Source organism: Fukomys damarensis, unplaced genomic scaffold (genome assembly GCF_012274545.1).
Source record: "Fukomys damarensis isolate Sample0158 unplaced genomic scaffold, DMR_v1.0_HiC HiC_scaffold_22, whole genome shotgun sequence".
In the NCBI taxonomy this organism is placed as follows: Eukaryota; Metazoa; Chordata; class Mammalia; order Rodentia; family Bathyergidae; genus Fukomys; species Fukomys damarensis.
The window spans coordinates 22,196,900-22,210,694 of record NW_022900934.1 but is presented as its reverse complement, the minus strand read 5'-3'; the positions used below and the strand labels follow the sequence as shown (position 1 = coordinate 22,210,694).

The 13,795-nt window shown below is 53.4% G+C and overlaps 2 protein-coding genes across 5 annotated transcripts in view; one reads left to right on the top strand and one right to left on the bottom strand.

Annotated features, from left to right (window-relative positions):
- Positions 1 to 2,843, bottom strand: part of Soga1 (suppressor of glucose, autophagy associated 1) — a 66,577-nt gene extending 63,734 nt beyond the window's left edge. The window contains exon 1 of the mRNA XM_033766995.1: positions 2,704 to 2,843. The gene's annotated coding sequence lies outside the window, so the exon portion shown is untranslated. The remainder of the gene's footprint in view (positions 1 to 2,703) is intronic.
- Positions 2,844 to 5,551: 2,708 nt separating this feature from the next.
- Positions 5,552 to 13,795, top strand: part of Tldc2 (TBC/LysM-associated domain containing 2) — a 12,510-nt gene continuing 4,266 nt past the window's right edge. The window contains exons 1-5 of one of the 4 annotated variants that reach the window (XM_019209916.2): positions 5,552 to 5,678; positions 7,560 to 7,632; positions 8,880 to 9,041; positions 9,860 to 10,012; positions 11,176 to 11,293. In XM_019209916.2, the coding sequence (XP_019065461.1) occupies positions 7,600 to 7,632; positions 8,880 to 9,041; positions 9,860 to 10,012; positions 11,176 to 11,293 (466 nt within the window). In that variant the 5' untranslated portion in view covers positions 5,552 to 5,678; positions 7,560 to 7,599. Of the gene's footprint in view, positions 5,679 to 6,861; positions 6,896 to 7,559; positions 7,633 to 8,879; positions 9,042 to 9,859; positions 10,013 to 11,175; positions 11,294 to 13,795 lie in introns of those variants that run through there. The other 3 variants (XM_010640021.3, XM_019209915.2, XM_019209917.2) reach the window with 3 other exon arrangements.

The window sequence follows — 13,795 nt, the reverse complement described above, 5'->3', positions numbered from 1 at the left end:
GCGCGGCGGGAACCAGGGTTCCGCGGCAGAGGCCGGTCGGACCTCAGGACGCAGGAGCCAGCATCCATGCACACCCGGCACCTCTCCCCTCGCCCCTCGCCCGGTGCTGAGCGTGCGCGAACTCCGCCCCTTTAACCTCGCCGAGCGCGAGCAGCGTTCCCATCCTACAGATGCGTAAACTGAAGGCCCGCGGGGACGCGAGATCTCCTCGAGGCCCACGGCAGAGCCGGGACGAAACCCATCCTCGCTCCTACAGGGCGTGCTCGGAGTCCTACCTTCGCTTCCCTCCTGCTACTATCGGGGCAATGGGACACGGAGTGCACGCCCGGCTCTGCACGCCTTAAACGCCTGTGGTTCCGAGCACGCTCCCCTTTCCCCTACCGGGGTTTCAGGCCCTGTACGGCTAAAATGGAGGCTCCCCATCCCGAGGTATCAGACCGGTGTATGCTTTGGGAGTCGAGTACGTTTTGGCCCCTGGTAGAGCTGACACGGGGCGGAGAGGTTGCTTTGAGCCCCCAACACGGTCTCCCCGATCGCCACCCCCTCCTTGCTCCAGCTCTCGTGGGCGTGGTTTCTTTCCTTCGAAGGTTGTTTCCAAGGTTCCTGGATGCGCTGTGGGTTTTCCAGTCTGTTACACCTTCGTTACTACCTCCCACGCAGTATCTCTCGCTGCCCCTACGCCGGACCACAGCAAGACAAGAGGCTGAGTCAGTTATTTAGCTCCCCTAGGATTGATGGCCAGCAAGGCCCTGTCCTAGGAGAGCAGGGCTCCATCCTCTTCTTTCCCTAGTCTTTGCTTTCTCTCCATCTTTTTTCTCTTCCTTTTCCACGTGTTCCTTGTCTTCCTCCCTTCCTCATGCCCTTTTTATCTTCCTTCTCTTCCACCCCCTCTGACCCCCACCCCATGAACAACACACACCAGGCACCAGGTCAACTTCTCTGTCCCTTCTCAAAATGTGACTTCATCCAGATCCAAGTGTGTAAGTGCCCCTCACATCCTCCAGGTGTCTCCCACGGAGCCCGGAAAGGGCCGGGCTGCTCAGCAGGTTCTGGACCAACACTTCCTTGGGGCATTCCCACCTCCTGACAAGAACCGCCCCCCAACACGCACCCCCAGGCAACACAAGCAGCCAACAAGAGGGACACAGAAAGGGCTTGTCCATCCCTGGCCTTGTGGAGCACACGGTATGGGGGGAGATGGACCATAGATCCAGCGCGGTGGCCTGGCATGGCACTAGAGCAGCCATGCTAGGCAGTGATGTGGAAGACTTGGATTGGTGGCCTTCCCACTCTCTGGGCCTGTGGGTCCCCATCTGGTCTGGTCTAACAGCGGATGACAAGGTCCTCCCAGGTCTGATGTCTCTGCTGTTTGTAGCCTGGCTCTGGTGGGGCACAGACAGATGCTATGTGACTCTTGGAAATTGCTGCCCCTCTCTGTGCTTGTTTCACCTCCTACACAGATGTGAACTTGGAAGTGTTTGATGATGTGAGTCTGTGTGAGGGACATACCAGACTAGACTGGCTTAGCCACCCCTGACACACCCTTGGCCACACAAGTGGTGCGGAGATTAGAGTGACCTGCCCCTCGCTTTTGGGACCAGGGCCTGAGTTCTGGTGCTGTCCCCCATCCTTTCCGCTTCCCAACACTCCGGCTGAGCAGGGGCTGAGGGCTCTCCCTCTCTGTGTGTGTTTGGACTTATGGCAAATCCAGGGCACAGCAAAGCCTGGTGGGGAGGAGCTCAAGGCTCAGGTGAGGTACAGGCTGGGGCTCTGGACTCAGAGTTGATTCAGAACAAGTCAGACTTGCAAGAGGTGAGACTTGCTGGGAGCCCAGAACTGGCTATGTGCAGGTGGGTAGCTGTCCTCAGCTGCCAGCAAGCCCTGCAGCTGTCTGGCCCATGGCTACTTACTGTGCCAGGAGCTGGGATCAATTTTTTCAGTAAAAGATCTTAGAATGGTGTTTATATGTTCTCTTCCTCCTTCCCTCCCTCCCTCCTTCCCTCTTTTTCTCTCTCCTCAAAGTTTTATTGTGTTGCTTAGGTTGGTCTCAAACTTCTGGGCTATGGTTATTCTTCTCCCTCAGCTTCACCAGTTGTGGGACTACAAGTGCTTACCATTATCCCCTGGCTCAGAAACACCAAGAACTCCTTGTACCTGATTGCATTTTTCAAAGATAGTCACACTGTCACCTGGCTTAACTCAGTTCCTCTTCTTACAATGTGACACTGACACACCAACACACCTCCAGTTGGGGGTGACAGGATCTGTGTTCCCTTGCAAAGTTAGGTCATAAAAGGCAATATGAGCTGGGCATGGTGCTCCTCACTTGTAACCTCTCTTGGAGGCTGAGACAGGAGGCTCACTGGGAGTTCGAGGACAGAATGGGTTGCATAGTGAATTCAAGTTCAGCCTGAAGTATGTAGCAAGACCCTGTTTCAAAAAACAAAAAAAAAAGAGGGCTGGGGATTTAGCTCAGTGGTTCTGGAGCCTGCCTCGCAAGCGCAAGGACCAGAGTTCGATCCCCAGTACCACAAAAAAAAGGGGGGCCAGGGATTTAGCTCAGTGGTGCTGCCTGCCTTGCGAGCATAAAGACCCAAGTTCTATCCCTAGCACAAACAGACAAACGAAGGCAATGTGGCTTCTACCCAGTCAGCATTCTCCCTCTGTCTTTCTCAATACCCCCCGCCCCGTCTCTCCACTCACTTGGAATCCAGTGTCCACATGGGCAGGAAGCCCAGGCCACGTGAGGAGTTTCAACAACACGTCCAGCTCTGGCCCCCATTGACCACTGGACACAAGACGATTCAGCCTATCTCCAAACCGCCCCACCTGACAAGTGGAGCAGAAATGAGTTGGCTCAGTGACCCTGTCCAAACTGCAAAACAAATACTGTTTCAAGCCATCAAGTTTTAGGGCCATTTGTCACACAACGGTGGGTACCTGGAATGCACGGCCAAGGTCATGTAGCTTGGAAGTGGCCGGACTGGTGTTGATTTGAACCTAGGGCCACCCAATTTCAGATGGATGATGGAAGTAAAGGAGATGGCACATGGGGGGGTGGGCGTTTATTCTCCATGCAGTGGCAAGTCATTGGAGTAAGCTGGGCAGTGATACAGTCTCACTTATGTTTTGGAGGAAGTACATCATTCTGCTGGCAAGAAGAGGCGCTGGGAGATAGTTGTGAGGCCACTGAGCCTGTCCCTGGGAGCTAGGGGGGCTTGGGTGAGGCTGGAGCAGTTTAGAGGGAAGGAAGAGGGTCATCTGGAGATGTGTGCCTGAGCTGGCAATGAGGACTCGGCAAAGTCCAGTCCTGGTTTCTGGCTTCAGCTGTGGGGCAGGGCAAATGATGACCCCATATACCATGGCAGGAAAGGCAGGCTTGATGGTGCCCAGAGGACAGACAGGACGAGGGGTAGAGCAGAGAGTGAAGAGGAGTCTTTTGGACATGCCGTTTGGGGTGTCTGTGTAGACATCTAAATGGAGAACTCAGATAGGTAAGGGATGCTTGAGTGTGGAACCCAGGGTAGCACTTGGGTCTGGAGTCTTGAAGAGTCATTAGCACTTAGATAACATTCAGATCCTTGAGGCCAGGTGAGGTAACTTACGGAGAGGGTTTGTGGGGAGAAGAAAAACTGGCCCTGGAACCAGAGACTTAAGAATTCCTGGTTCTAGAAAAATGGGTAAAAGAATCAAAACCGGCCACAAACCGCAGAGAGGGTGATGCCAGAAAGGAAGCCAAGGGAGGAGGGAGGCTGGGGGAGACTGGTAGGGACCATGACAAGAGCAGGGGTGTGAGACAGAAGGACCAGGATGCACTGAGGAGGGAACAGAAAGCAGAAAGTAGGGAAAGAGAAATAGAGCAGCCATGAGGTGACCTTGAGAGCAACAGGGAGGATCCGGAAGAGGCTGGAGAGAAAAGCTGGGAGGCGGCTGGGGCGGAGCCAGGGCCGGGATCTGGCCCTGGGAAGTTCCCTTGTCCTGGAGGACAGGCAAAGAGATGGGTGACCTCCCGGAGGACTTCTGTGTACTCAGTGAGGAGGGCAGTCCCCAGCCGAGGGCAGGGAAGGGGCGCGGCCATTGAAAAGGCTGGGGATCCTCTGTGAGGGCGCCTCCTCAGAGAATGCAAATTCCACCGCCCCGGGCCAGGGATCTGTCGGGCCACCCGGCACACCTGCGAGAGGATCCTGTCTCCTCCGTTTCCAAGTCTACCTTCTAGTTTCCTATCATCTCTCTTTTATCTGACTTGTTTACTTATATTTTAGGTTTCTCAAGTAAGAAGAAACATGAATCCGACTTATTTCGCTTAGCACAGTGGTCTCCAGTTTGCATACAACATTCTTTGCGAACATCATTTTAACGCCCAGAAGTAATCCACTGAGTGGATGTTCCCCAGGTCACTCACCCTTCCCCTTTCATTGGACACTTACATTGCTTCCTGGAGATGACTGGTGTTGTCCAGGAGACTGAATGAGATCTGGTGGAGAAAGGAGGAGGCAGGGGTGTCAGGCTCTCTTGCATCAGAACCCTACCATAGCAGCTTTTTAGGGGCTGCTATGTAGCAAGGGTGTTCCTGCCAGGTCACATACTGAGTCTTCCTGTCCAGAGACAGCCAGGCAAACCCCACTGGCTTCTCAGAGTGCCCACTGGTTAGACGTTAAGCATGGGGAAGCGGGGCTGGGAGAGGCACTGGAGGAGAGGAAGCACCAGGAATGTAGCGGCACCTGAGCTGTTTACAGCTTCAACACACCTTGCAACAACCGTGTTTGAGATGGCAACAAGACCGTTCCCTCTCCTATTTTCCCCATAATACAAATCCTTTTCCCATCCCAGACCTCCTGGTGCAGCACTGCCCCAGGGCACCAGCAGAGTAGGGTATCTGGGGACTTAATGCCACAGGGTCTTTTGCAGGTGTGTGAAGATGGAGTGAGCACCTGTGGGACAACGAGTTCACTCACCCACGCACCCGACGCTAGTAACCACCAGGTGGGCATCCTGCCTGCCAGGGTATCCTGCCCTGGGAGGCTACTTGCTGTGGGGCTGGCAGAAGCCCCTACCAGCTTTGAGTTTTGTGGTGCAATGATACCATAGTCACCAAGGTCCTATTGTGAGTCAGGGACAGAGAAGTCATCCCCACTGAGCGAATGCTAACTGTGTTCCGGACACCTGTGCCCCATTTCACGGCTGCCCTCGGGACCGGGGGTGTGGGGATCCTCACCCACAGGCCCAGGCAGTTTCCCCTCGGCATCATGGGGCAACTGAGGGAGCATCGTGCTTTCCGGTGCCGCTTGACATCAAGGGCTTACCCTTAAGGGAAGGGTCCTCAGTGGTGGGCATCAGGTACCCACTGGTGCCTGGAATGGGTGAGAAGCTCCACCCACGTAAGAGCCAAGGAGCCCAGGATCCCCCCCCCCCGCTTTGGGATAATGGGGACAGAGCTGAGGACCAGACGGTGACAAGGTCTTGTTTGTGGGTTTGCAGGATTTGAGTTTCTATTATGTGGGATAATCACTGACAGGCCTTCCCAGCTAGAGCTGGGGCGGGCACAGGGCCAAGGCCTGCCACCCTCCGGCAGGTATAAGAGCCAGGCAGGAGCGCCTGGAGCAGGCTGAGGCAGTGGTGCCGGACCTCCACGGGGAGATAAGAGTTCAGAGCCAAAGCTGCTGTGTACAGACCGCCAGGTAGGTCGGGCCTGCTCTGGGTGCAAAGGAAATTGGGAGCTCTGGCTTGGCAAGGTGATCCCCCTCCCTACCGACCTCCTCAGTGGCCCCCAGGTGGAGGCTGCGTAGTGTCTAGACAGGGACTTAGGCCTGGTTCTCTAAAAGAGGCAGGGGGACCAGGGTAATAAGCACTGTCATTTGTGCTGCCCCAGTAAATGCCAAGTGCTGTGCGTCATCTCATGGAATTACAGAAGAGATGATAGAGGCTGACTTTTCATCCCAAGTCGTCAGGCATTAACTTTTTTTTTCTTTTTTTTTCAGACAGGGTATCACTATGTAGCCTAGATTGGTCTTTTTTTTTTTTTTCTTTTGGTCCTGGGGATTGAACTCGGCTCCTTGTGCTTGTGAGGTAGACAGCGGAACCACTGAGCTAAATCCTGGCCGCCCAGGCTGGTCTTGAACTCATGGTGATCCTCCTGCCTCAGCCTCCCAAGTACTGGGATTATAGGCATGCTGCACCACACCTGACATCTTTGTTTATTCTTATAACAGCCTTAGGAGGTAGATATTCATATTTTACAGATGTAGAGACTGAAGCAGAGATGTTAAGCAACTTGCCCAAGGACGCATAAAACATAGCCAAGCAGTAAAATCAAGATTTGAACCCCTTGATTCCAGAGGCTGTACGTGTGTGTGTGTGTGTGTGTGTGTGTGTGTGTGTGCGCATACTAGAGATCAAATCCAGGGCCTTGGGCATACCAGGCATGCACTGATACTGAGCTATATCTCCAGGTCTACTAGTAACTTTTTCATTGCAAAATACATTTTTTGACAGTGCTAGGGCTCTAGCCCAGAGCCTTGCACATGCTAGACAAGTGCTCTATCACTGAGCTACATCCCCAACCCCAAATGGTGTTTGTTTTCTCTCATTGAGTTTATTGGTACATTGTAGGTATACAGTACAGTTATCATTGGGATCTTGTACCTTTACATGACAGCTTTTGGTTCTCATTTTTTCTCCATATCCCTGCCCTCCTTTCACCCACTCCTCCCTTCCCTATTTACAAAAACCTTATTTCCATTTTCTCATATTTTTTTCTTTTCCCTTATGGTGTTTTTTAAAAAGCTTTCATCCTAGCTGGGCGCGGTAGTGCGTGCCTGTAATCCCAGCACTCGGGAGGCTGAGGCAGGAGGATCACTGAGTTGAAGACCAGCGTGGGCGACACAGTGAGTTCCAGGTCAGTCTCAACTACAGAGTGAGACCCTCTCTCAAAAAAACAGAAAGAAAGAAAGGGTTCATCTTGAGCAGGGGATTTAGCTCAGTGGTGCCACCACCTTCCTCATAAGCACAATGTCCAGAGTTCGATCCCCAGCACACACACACACACACACACACACACACACACACACACCCAAAACTGAAAGCTTTCATCTTTTAATCCAGGCGCCTCTTTTCTAGCTTCTGTTATGATTCACTTATGGGCTTTGAGAGGGACCTGCATTGCAGATGTCAGTCCTGTGAGGGCTTTCAGGAATGTCTGGTCTAATGTGTTAGAGGTTACAGGTGGGAAAACTGAGGCCCAAGGGTGCAAGTGGGCTTGTTCACATGCATCCAGGGAAGCAGAGGCCCTGCACCCCCAGCCTGGACCTTAGGCCCTTTCTTACCACAGTCCCCAGGGGGAGGTGGTAGAAGGGAATCACACCTGGAATTTATTGTCCATGGCTAACCTGTGTTAGAGGCTGAGTGAGGCCTTCGATGCCGCATGGCTCATAGACCCACCCAGTGACTACTGGGACTGAGGTGAGAGAGAGCAAAGGGCGGCTGTGGGCATGGAGCCAGCTGGGTGTGCCCCAGGCTCCCCCTTATCTCTGGCCTTGACTGGCAGCATTTCCTCCCAACAGGGCCAAACACTGGTCACAGCTCGGCTGGCTGCAGCGAAGGATGCGGGGGCTCCGCTGGCGGTACTCTCGGCTGGTGAGGGTCCTGCTCGGCTGGGGGTTAGGGCTGGGAGGAGGCTGAGCTCTGTGGTAGGATGAGGCCTGGGTGAGCTCGGAGACAGGCTGGTGACTTGTCCCGCTTCCCTGTCCCTTCCCCATGGGCCAGGGCTTTAGAACGAGGGCTGATGCAGGGACTTTAGCCCCCAGCCCCATGTTCCTGAGACCTGGAATGGGCAGATCACTGTTTCTGTCCCTTTACCCAGAGTGGGGGGCACATACAGCTCTGCCTTTCTTAGGCCTGGCCTGGAGGACTGGGGGGCATTTCCCATTCTAAAAGAGGTCACCTTTCCACAGAAAGCCTGCTGTCACTATGGGAGATCGGCACACACACACAGCTGCACACTTGCATACCCATACACACATTTGCACACTCAAACACATACCCCGGGATGGGAGTGGAAGTGTGGCTGAATGGAGTGGATGACATCATCATGTACACACTCACTGACACACATCTGTCTTTACACAACCCACCTTACCTCAAAACAGACATGTGACACACAAATTCACACCGAGCACATTCTCACACTGATTTGCCTGCACAACTCTATTCGAGGCCAGTACGCAACTCTCATGGACAGACACATTTTACACAGACCTATCTGTCTATGTGTTCGGCTTCACACAGGACTATATGCCTGGTCTCACTGGCTGCCAGGCCATCCTCTGGGCTTCTTTGGCATAATGGAGAGATTGGAAGCACATTCTTAGGATTTTAGGGGAAATTCAAAGAAAGCATGGTAGCAAGCATACATACAACACAGGCCTGGTCCAGTACAGGCTGTAGCAGTGTCAGCCACAGTCACCGTCACCACTGGTACCGTCATTATTACTTCATGTACAAACACGCGTGTCTGCTGTGCCCAGGGCTGGCTGTTCCTACCCTTCCTCCCTGTTTGCAGCTTAGAACCTGCTCCCCAGCATCCACCCCAGGTCCAGAGCAAACAGGCAGGCAGACTGCAGGGCCCACAGCCGCACTGGAGTGGTACTGGGCTGGGTGTGAGCCTCCGGTCCATGCAGAGCGTGGCCAGGGAGGAAGGAGGACAGGCAGAGTCCTGGCTGTCGCGGGCACTTGCGGATGTCCTAGGCTGGGCCAGGCCTTGCGTGGGCTCTGGGAACGGGTTAGCGGGTGCCTAAGGGTGCCTGAGGCTTTCAAGCTCAGGAGCTGGGGCAGGCAGGTGCCTCTTTATCCCTCAACCACCAGGTCTCTCTGTGTCTTCACAGCCCAGCCAGATGGAGGATGCCCTGTGTGGGGAGGACAGTGACGAGGAGGAAGAGGATGAAAAGAATGAGGCAGCCGCAGCCCCCGTCCCCAATCCTGAAAACCCCGTGGAGCCCCAGCTGACTGAAGCCAGCCAGGTTCTGGGTGCCTCGGAGATTAGGCAGGTTCGGCCTCTGTCACGCACCAGGACTTTGGCCCTGGAGCTCTTCCTTACCCAGCCACACCCAGGGGCACTGGGGTCACTGCTGCCTTGTCCCCTGTGCCTCATCATATCTTGGGAAAATCGTTTCTTCTATCTGGCCTCCTTTCCCTTTCTAGTGAAACAGCCCAGTAATCCTACCAACTGCCTCTGCCCTTCAGATCTGGTGAAAGATAATGTTTTTTCAGCACTGAGGATTGAACCCACCATCTTTCCACCGAGCTACATCCTTAACCATTTCTTATTTTTATTGTTTGTTTATTTATTTTGAGACAGGGTCTTGAGTAGCTGCCTTACCTGGATTGGAGTTGAACTTGTGATCACCCTGTCTTAGCCTCCCAGAATGCTGGGATTACAGGCGCATACACTGCGCCTGGCTAAAAGGCACATTCTGAGGTGGCACTGGCCCTTGGGAACTGAAGATGGGGGCTAGGGAGCTGAAGGGAGGGGCTCAGTGTCTATTCTGTTCTCTAGCCTCTGGTGACCGGGGTGACCAAGGGAGAGAATACTGAGAGACACCCGAGCAGGGCTGGCTTCCGGGCTCTGCTACTCACTGCCCCTTGGGGGCTTTATTTAGGTTGGTTGTCCCACATCCCAGGCTCACTGGTCACATCTTAAGACGGGGACAGAAACTCTACTTCCAAGGGTTATTGCTGCCAGATGTGAGAGCCACAGAAACAGTCAAGCGCCTTGGCCACCTGCACGGTGCCATTTGGCCCATCCTGGGATGGAAGGCAGGCAGCGGGAGGAGAATCCCTCACTCACCTATGTCCTTACCTGCAGCTCAGCCTCCACCTGCCCCCAAGGGTTACCAGCCACCCCTGGAGTCTGGCCTTCGGCACATCGAGGGACGGTTTCAGTCTGCGGAGATTGTACCGGCAGATGGAAGGTTGCAGCGGGCCGGTGCTGCTGGTCCTCAGGGACCAGGAGGGGCAGGTGAGCTGGGCAGGGCTCTGTGTCCAGCTAGACACCACTGGGCCCTACCCAGCAAAGCCTCAGGGACAGGATGGCTGAGGTGATAGGCTAAGTCACTTTTTATTATTTTTTTCTTGGTACTAGGGATTGAACTCAACCTTGTGCTTGTGAGCCACTGAGCTAAATCCCTGGCCCAGCTAAGTCACTTCTAATGGCAATGAGATCCACCCTATTCACAGCCAGTCCCTCCCTCACTTGTGCACTCAATACCTCTATCTATCATCTATCTATCTATCTATCTATCTATCTATCTATCATCTATCTATCTATCTCTTTGCTTTGCTATACTGGGATTGAATCCAGGCCCTTTGCTAAATTGCTGAGGCTAGGTTTGAACTTCTGATCCTCCTGCCTCAGCCTCCTGAGTGCTGTTATTACAGACATGCACCACCACACCCAGTGTGTCTGTCTCTGTCTCTCTCTCTCTAGTAGTACTGGGGATTGAACCAGTGTCTTTGCATTGAACTATTCTCAAAACTTCGTGATTAGTTAGTTTCTGAGACAGTACCTACATTTTGTTTTTGTTTTTTATATACTAGGGATTGAACTCAGGCCCTTGTGCTTCCAAGGCAGGAGGCAAAACCACTGAGCCAAATCCCCGGCCCCAGTATCTTTCTAAGTTACTAAGCTGACCTATCTGGGCTTGAACTAGAGATTTTCCTGCCTCAGCCTCCCAGAGTGCTGGGACTACAAGTGTGCACCCTGTAGGGAGGGAACAGAAAGGATAGAAAGGACCCATCTCTTTTTTGTATCAAAATCTGTACACTGGTGTTAAGTTGAGGTGGAAAGGAAATGCACCAAAATGTCAAATTACCTTGGGAAGGAAGAAAGGGGGGTTGGAGATGGTCTTGTTTTTTTTTTTCCTTCTTTTATCTACAACTTGTATAAAGTAAGTATATTTAAGAAAATATGGGAAGGTCCTGACAGCCCAGAGGCAGCTTTAGCCAGAGCCCTTTGTGTAGGGCTGAGAGAGGTGCAGTGGGTTGACCTTGAAGGCTGCCCGGCCCAGCTCAGCTCGATGGCTGGGCCAAGGATGAGCCGATATTACCGAGAACGGACAATGGCATTGCTAGAGCCCCCCAGTTCCCTTCCAGCTGTGAACTGCATGTTCTTCTGCTTTCCAGATGTTTGGTGCCTTTTGTTCCTCATCTCTCCGACTCAGCAAAGGTTTTTATGGTACTGGCGAGACATTCCTCTTCTCCTTCTCCCCACAGCTGAAGGTGATGCTCACACTTTCTACAGGTGTCTGTGTGTGTGTGTGTGTGTGTGTGTGTGTGTGTATGTGCACATGTGCTAGTGTCTATGGCAGGACACAGCTCCAGGGTCCCAGTGCCCCTGGCTGACCAGTATCTGTCCCCAGAGGGGGAATGTAGCAGGTAGTGGACAGAGCGCACCCTGGGCTTGTCCCTCTTTTAAGAAATGCGCCCTAGGTGTCCATACCCACTGACAGGTGGGCAGGGAGGGACGCTGTTCACCAGATGCAGGCTGGAAAGACAACATGGGCCCAAGTGCAGGTGGGCCTAAGGGTGGGGTGCCAGAAGGACGAATCCAGTGGCTTCTTTTTGGGGTTTGTTTGTTTTTTAAGACAGAGTCTCACTAAGGAGTTCAGGATGGCCTTGAACTCACTATGTAGCCCACGGTGGCCTTGAACTTTGGGTGACCCTCCTGCCTCAGCCTCCCAAGTGCTGGGATTACAAGTGTATGCCACCATGCCCAGCCCAGTGTCTTCTTGGAAGCATGGGATGAGGGCCTCAGCTAAAGTGAAGGAGGAGGGGAACAGTCTTGCAGTATGCAGAAAGGGGACCTGGAAGAGGCCGGTTAGAGAGAGACAGCTAGGCTATGTGGCCCCAGGCCTGTCCTCCCTCCCTGGAGTGCTTCCACCTGCAGCACCCTGCTCCTCATCTGGGTGATCCGGGTCCTCCGGGTCCTCCAGGACTGGGGCTCTGCTGAGCTTGTTAAGCAGAGGCAGGTGACAGAGTACATGTGTGGGGTGGGGAGGGGACAAAAAAAGGAGCACAAACCCCAGGCTGGACAAGGGGTGAGGAGAGCCAGAGGGGCCTGAAGGTCCGGAGCCAAGGTGAACTCCATGGAGCAGGGTCTCCTGAGAGGACATGGAGCAGTGACAGCAGCTGAACAGGGTCAGGAGACAGGAAGCGGCAGGCAAGCGGCATTAAAGACTGCAGGGCGGGGGATTTAGCTCAGTGGTTCTGCCGCTTGCTTGGCAAGCGCAAGGTCCCTAGTTCGATAATCAGTATTAAAAAAAAAAAGCGGCGGGGGACCGGAGACAAGTTCCCAGACTGGGAAACAGCAGTTGGAAACCCCTGGAGGCAAAGAGGAAAGGCGCTGAAGGCAGAGTGGATCATGGGAGAAGGTGACCTTTAGCACAGAGCTGCGGGGAGGAGGGACAGCAGGTCAGAGCTCGGAGACCTGGGCAGTGAATGACAGGCACAAGGTAACTGGTGCCTGGTGTCTCAGATGGCACACGCTGCCCAAAGCTGGGGCTATCTTATTTTTATTTTTGGCAATACAGGTAATTGAACCCAGGGTCTCGGCACTGAGCTACATCCCAGCTCCCTTTTGTATTTTTTATTTAGAGACAGGGTCTCGCCAATTTGCTACATTGGCCAGGTTGGGCTCAAACTTGCAATCCTCCTGCCTCAGCCTCCCAGAGTGCTGTGGTTACAGGTGTGTGCCACCATGCCTGGCAGTGCTGGGGCTTTTGAAGAATAGTAGTTCCAAATACCTTCCTTTCAAGGGTTCTATCTCTGGGTTACTTATTCAATGATGCTACTGAGCCCTATGTGCTTGGTGCAGGGTGTACTGCTTTTACTACCAACAGACAGCAGCACCTCACAGGTATCCAGTTTGCCACCTCCACAAACTGATGCATTGAATTGTCACAACAACCCTATGACGTGTGTATTATCACTCCCATCCTACAGATGAGGAAGCTGAGAAACAGAGAGGCTGGGTATGGTGCAGGCGGTACAGGGTACTCAGAGCTGAGTACAGAGCACGGAGGAGCAGTACAGCCTCTAGTGGGGGAATCACGGGAGCTTCCTAGAAGAGGAGCTTCTGTTGCTGGATCTTGCTGAGCAAATCAAAAGTATCAAGTAGAGGGCCGGGGATTTCGCTGCCTGCCTTGCAAGCACAAGGACCTGAGTTCGAGCCCCGGTACCAAAAAATAAAAAAATAAAAAAGACAAAAAGTATCAGGTCGTGGAGGGAGGCAAAGGAATCGGTCCACTTGGAGCTGTACAAAGGCACAGAAACCGGGGAAAAGAAAAAGCATCTTTAAGAACCCAAGAAGAAGGGGAGGGTCAGGATGCGTGGGTCAGGCATCATTACTGCTTTGCACTGTCACAGCAAGTCCTCAAGGACTGGGACTCATTCCTGGTTTGTTCAGTGGATGCACAAACAGCTCCAGCTGCTCTGGTTTGCTGCGAGGGATCTCCTTTCCCGAATGCCTGCAGAGACAACCAGCACAGGGCCCGCTCACAGGAGCAGGGACTGCCTTGCTCAGGGCACCACGCCTCTCTGCCACACAGAGTCCCTGCCAGATGGCCTCCCTCACCCTTCCCAGGAGACAAGCGGAGGTCAGGCAGTGTGGCCAGCCCGCTGGAGGCCCCGCCATCACCACTTGCCTGTGTTCCTACACAGGGACTCTAAAGTTCTGGAATTTTCTGTACTGGCAGCTCTTTTGCTGGTTCCTTCTCCATTTTTTTTTTTTTTTTTTTTTTGGGAC